The sequence below is a fragment of the Neopelma chrysocephalum genome, unplaced genomic scaffold (genome assembly GCF_003984885.1).
Source record: "Neopelma chrysocephalum unplaced genomic scaffold, ASM398488v2 Primary Assembly neopelma1_23, whole genome shotgun sequence".
Classification (NCBI taxonomy): domain Eukaryota; kingdom Metazoa; phylum Chordata; class Aves; order Passeriformes; family Pipridae; genus Neopelma; species Neopelma chrysocephalum.
This window is the reverse complement of record NW_020897691.1, coordinates 12,479,906-12,485,905: the sequence shown is the minus strand read 5'-3', so window position 1 is coordinate 12,485,905 and position 6,000 is coordinate 12,479,906. Positions and strand designations below refer to the sequence as shown.

General features: G+C 45.4%; 1 protein-coding gene across 4 annotated transcripts in view; it reads left to right on the top strand.

Moving 5' to 3' along the window:
* Positions 1–389: 389 nt before the first annotated feature.
* Positions 390–6,000, top strand: part of MAP3K4 (mitogen-activated protein kinase kinase kinase 4) — a 71,679-nt gene continuing 66,068 nt past the window's right edge. For all 4 annotated transcript variants that reach the window (XM_027686941.1, XM_027686926.1, XM_027686935.1 and 1 more), the window contains exon 1: positions 390–623. In XM_027686941.1, the coding sequence (XP_027542742.1) occupies positions 562–623 (62 nt within the window). In that variant the 5' untranslated portion in view covers positions 390–561. The remainder of the gene's footprint in view (positions 624–6,000) is intronic.

Here is a 6,000-nt window from a genome sequence, read left to right as displayed (position 1 = left end):
TGGGACCTGCTGAGGGAAACTACCCTCCTCCCAGCAGTTAGAGTTTTCTTCTGTCTGCCAGCGATGTGAGATCGCGCAAGCTCAGGGACCGCGGCTGCCGGCACCGCCTGACCGCTCCGCCGCCGGGGGCGGGGACGGGGCGGCAGCACCCGCCGCGCCCCCACCACTGCCCACCGCCGGGATAAACACGGCCCCTCCCGAAGAGTTGTGGGGATGTGTTGTTTGTGGCTGTAGAGGGAAGTGTTCCGGTTCCACAGCGCGCCCCGTCCCTGCGGCTGCGGAGAGGCGGTGGAGCCGTGCTCGGAGTCGCCCCCAGCCCAGCCACGGCGGAGCGGGCGCCTCTGGCGCGGCCGGTCCCTCGTGGCGCGCCGTAGCGATGCTGCCGGCGCCGCTGCCCTGGGAGGCCGTTCCCAAGATGGCGGTCGCGCGGGCGGCTCTGCGCGGCCGCGCTCCTGCAGCCGGGTAGGGACCCGCTCCCGCTCCGCGCCGCCTCCGCCCGCTCCTCGCTGCGCCCCCGCGCCGCGCAGCGCGGCCCGTCGCCATGCCGGCCCCGCTGCATGCATGAGAGACGCCGCCGCGCCGGTCTGTGCAGCCGCCGCCATGGAGGAGCCGCCGCCGGGGAGGTCAGTACCGGGAGCTCTGTGCGGGTAGCGGCGCCGGCCGGGGCTGCGAGTGCCGGGACAGGGGCGCTGCAGAGCCTCCCGCCCCTCTGCGCTGCAGAGCCTCCGGCTGCTTCAGCGCTCCTGCAGAGCGCCCACGGAGCGAGAAAGTGCTCCGATAAGAAATCTCTAGCGGCTGCGGTGGGTAAGGCAGCGCTTTGTGGGCGCTTCGCAATTACAAGCAGCTCGTTTCCTTGGCCCCCAGCCGCGCGGCGGGAGAGGGTGTCTCGGGCAGTGCCGAGCCCGGCGCGGGGGGTCGGGGCGAAAGTTCGGGGGCTCGCAGGGAGTAGCGGCAGCAGCAGATGGAGCCCCCGGGAGGGTGGCGGAGCGTGACCTGTGCTCCTTGGCTTGTGAACTGCGGTGATAAAAGCGCTGCCCTCTGGAAGGGAGTCTCATGTTTATAGCAGCCGTGATTAAAATCGGGTTCTCTCTGGCGTGCCGGCAAAACAGCAGGATCATGGAGTATCGCTGCTGGCAACATTGCAATCGATATTTGCCAGAAAAAAAGAGTTAAAAAATCCCCACACCTTCACAAAGAAGACTAGCGTTGTGGTGCCTCAAGGTTTTTGCAACTGCTGTCACCTCCTGAATGTGCTGACCTGCAGATTAGCTTTTTGCAACTCTCCATCTGTACCCTGCTGAGAGATGGAGATGCAAATTACTTCATAGTTTAATGTTTCCAACTGGCTGTAGAAGTATTGCATAAGTCCAAGTTATTAATTCAGTGGCAATTATTTCTTCTTTTAAAATAACATCCTGTTGATGCACTTCTCACTAGGAGGCATTCAGGAAACGTTTTTAAAACGCATGTGTGATCAATTAGTACTGTCAGGCAGTAGTCTGGTGCATTGTATTCCAGGTGTGCTGTGCAAAAGAGCTATGTGCTGTCATGTTGCTGAGATCGTTCATGGATATTGCAAGCTGCTGTTTTGTACTGATGTAGTAAAAGTGGATTGGTGATACACTCCAGTTTGGATCAAGGCTATGGAGTTGAACAATGTCTGATTTGAGTTTTCATTAATGTGTATTAATGATTTGTTTTTGTCACGCCATGGTAATGCCAAAACCAGAAGGTATTTAATAGTTACTTAAATTTAACAGCGGTATTGTGAAATACAAATGTCAGTAGGGCTACTGAATTTGTAGTTCCTTTTTACAGTATCTTCAAAGACTAATAGTGCAGGTTAAGCAGAAAAAGATTTAAAGTAAGTTTGTACAACAGCATGACCCTAGACCTGGGATGTCTTCATGTAGAAGAGTAATCTTCAGGGCCTGAATGGAAACACCCAGGCATTTCCTGTGCAGGGCCATTTCTGACCTCTGCTGGATTCTGGTTATTACAAGACAGTTTATATGAGTCGGATGTGGGTGTGGATAATTTGGTGGCAACTTTACCCACCAAATGAAAACTGAATTAGTTATTTCAGAGTGAGCTGGTGGGTGGGAAAGGGATGTCTTAAAACAATTAAGTAGCCTTAATTTGTGTAGGGTAATGCATGTATTCCACTATGATTCAGTACAGTGTGTACTTTCTGTACCAACTTCACATCTGTCTTAAAACTGAACTGCTTCTCTGGCTTTATGCAGCACTTGCTTTGACTTAAATGTAATAAAAGAGTAAAGCATTTTATATCTTTCAAACATGATTACAGTTGATTTAAACTTTGGAATCATCATTAGGTTCAGTCTTGTGTCTGTGAGGTCAGATCTTGTTGAAATCAATGGGACTGTGTGCAGACTTGGGAATTTGAAATCTCTTTGGTGGCAGATTGCTTTTAATCTTCTTTGTAGAGTATGAATGTGTTCTTATGATAAAGAATTCTTCTGGCTAGCACTAAGTGCATTGATATAATGCATTCCCTTTAAGTTAAATTCTGCTGGAGAAGTATTCAGTCATTCTCATTAACAATACACCTACATTTGTTTAAAAAAGAAAGCTTATTGATTTGTTGTTGTGAGACTGCCTTATGTATCAGAAATCTGCTTGCCTTTGTGTAAGCATTCTGTGTCTTGTTAGAATATAAATGCAGTGGTAGATTTTATAAATTTAAGGTGAGCATAAAATATATCCGTGGCTTTTTTTTTTAATTACACAGTCCTTAGTCTTCATTGAGAATTCAAAATCATACTGTTTTTCCCAGGTCTTCCTTTATTTCCTGAAACACACTTTGGTGTGGGAAGAGGGGAGGCAGCTCTAATCTGAAAAATACTGAGGGAACCTGCAAGCAGATTTTGAGATAGGATTGCATTTTGACACTGGATAGCATGCAGTGGTTATGCATAAATGAAAAGATACTACTGGAAAGTTTTGGGAAGTATTCACATTTAAATATCAATCTTTATAACAAAACAAGCAGAAAGTTTTCCAGATAAGATGTTTCCAGTAGGTGACTTTGAATGCTAATTAAAACAGATGTTTGGTGCTTTTTGATTATTGCCTATAGACTTTAAATTTCCCAAACCAAATTTTAGACTTTTCTAAGAATTTTCTGGCACAAAATCCACTATAGAAAACAATGAGGCCTTAAGCATGTCCTTAGTTTCTTGGGACTTCGTCCTTTGTTTGGCGGCACTGCAAAGGCGTGAAGAGCCATAGGACTAGTAACTTGTGCCGTGGTTGCTTGTAGCCCTCTTTTCTCCTTGCATGCATCCAGTTCAAGGGGTGAAAATAGGAGCAAGGCTGTGAATAAAGTGGGACAAAGAATTGTGAATAGTGTGGAGGCTTCCTCTGCGCTGGGAAACTTTTCAGTAGTCTGTCTATCAGATTTGTTGGCTCTATGATGACACCGAATTGGGCTGTCAGTCTGCAGCATCTGTGGTTTGGGGGAAGCCTGAGGTCACATCAAGAATTGTGCTCAACCTATTTTCCTGTTTGCCAAACTATCTGTATGACTGATAGTGTATCAGCAGTGAAAGGGTTTAAAATCATTTTATTAACTTAGGATCATAACTTCAGTGGGGAAAATTATTTAAGTATATAGAGTGTTACCATACTTTGTTGTTTTGCTTTTTTTCCCCCATGCATTTAAATGAAGCAAGATGTAATCTCTATTCTTCATGTATTGCATTTTCTTGTTTACATGTGCAAGATTGGGATGAATGACTGATTGCTCCACCTACGCACAAACACACATGAAGTGCTAGTTGAGATGTCTTTGGCATATGTAGCAGCAAGGATTAGTCTATGTTGTGTGCCTGCTTGAGTTGTTTTTGTGTGTGTTAATTAGTGCTGTCTGTGTCAAGGTTGGTTTTACTATTATGTAACCTAGTGAGATTGACCCTTGTGGAATGCAAACTGTACTATGATGAAAAGTGGTATCCTGAACGTAAGGGAAAGGATGAGGGATATGCAGTAATTTTTATTTCAGGGAGCTAATTGGGATTTTTAGAGGCCTGTAAAGATTTGGCTTCCATGACAACCGTATTTCTAAAATAATATGCAAACCGTTCTTTCAAACTGCATCCAGAATGCATTTAGAAGACAATTTTTCATACTACCTACTGCTAGTCAAGTACGATGTTAACCTCTGTCAGCACAGGAAGATGCAGGTACCTCAGCTCTTGTTTCGTCATTTGCGTGGTTGGATTTGCTGTTGTATGTGACATTTATGTTTGCAGGGCTGTTACTTTCCAAGTTCTCATTCTCTCAGGTGTTAACTGCATGCATACTACGTTTAGTCTGTAATCTATTAACTAAATAATTTTTGAATTTTTAAAAATAACTTAGAATCTTATTTATTTAAAGAGTTGATAATAGTCCCATGCTCATTCCTGGCCGACAGCAAGCATAAAACCAAATGCCGATGTTTAACACCCGATTTTGAGCGTTACTGAGTTCTTAATGTTCACTCATGTTCAGTTGAAGAACCCTGAGTGTAAAGTCACATCAACTTGCCATGAACCTTGATCAGGTTTATTCTGGAGCTGGACAATATGCGATATCACTTTATTGTCCTTATGAATGTCTCCTGCTATCTCAAGGTGGGAGGAAACTAGTTCTGTTCCTTCTGTGTCCTGCTAATATTCAATGGTATTGAATGTCATGTGTTTGCCACGGTCCGAAAAGGGGGAGGGGAATGGGGCCGTGACACAGCACGGGTCAGGGACACAAAGGTGGGATGCAGGTAGAGAGTTTATTCCAGCACGCACATGGGTTTTTATCAGCTCTGGAGGGGAAAGGGCCAGAACGCAGGGCGGAGCATGAGACAGACAAGCAGGGGAACCAACCAGGATAGAGACACAGGCAAAAGGGGAAGCAGGGAGCAGGCAGCAGGCAAACTCATGGCAAGCCTGGGCATGACCAGGTTGTGCACTGTGTAGTGTGAATACAATGAAACCACATAATAACAGTAAAGTCCATATGATAACTGTAAGGTCCATATAATAAAGTCCTGCCAATTGCTGTATGCTTTTTCTCCATACCTGGAACTGTTCCCATCCTGAATCTTGCTCCTTCACATGTGTTGCTTTCTGATGTGGTATACATTTATGGTTTATTCTGCCCTTGGCTTGTATGTGCTGCTGGTTTACTTGCTGATGGCTTCTCTGAGAGGTTTTTGCCATTTTGGTTATAAAACATCCATCCAGTAGGTGGTAATAAAGCCATAGTTACTTATGCCTCTGTAACTTCTCAGCCACTCTGTAGAACATGCCATGGACATGACCATTGAGCTATTGGGATGCTCCAGATAATGCTGAGTAATGAAACTCCATTGCCTCACAGGGGTTTTTCGGAGGTCACAGAGCAGTAGTCCAGCATCAGGCACTTAGGCACCAGCTTCCACTAAAAGCATATTTAACTTTTATAGCTTCGCTTTCATGGTTCCTGTAGACTTTGACTTCATCTAAAAGACAAACTGGAACTTCGGGATCAAAACCAGTTGTTAGCTTCTTCTTATCTAGTGTCTAGGAGTGGAACTGTCTGCCAGAAGTTTGCGTGTGGGAATATGGGAACAGAATAGCTTTTACATATTCTGCTTTTTATCAGAGGTCTGTGCCTTTCCCAATTTATCACTTTTACATATGATTTATTTATAGTTGAGCCTAGCACCTTAACACTTTCTGTCATGTGCTGGTTTAAAAGTTAACCAGCAGGGGAAATGAACTCAATTCAAAAGAGAGATTTATAAGTCAGAATAACAATTTATTAAAGTAATACAATAAGTACAATTATACAGACAGATAATTGGTTTTAACCTGCAAACCCCAAATGTATAACCCAGCACCCTGGGGTATGAACAAAAGTGGTGTTCCTTGACCCCCCCCCCCCCCCCCGAGTCCAAAGTAAAGGGAGAGGGGGAAAAAACCTCCTGGTGGGAGAGCTGTTGCAGTCTGGTCAGAA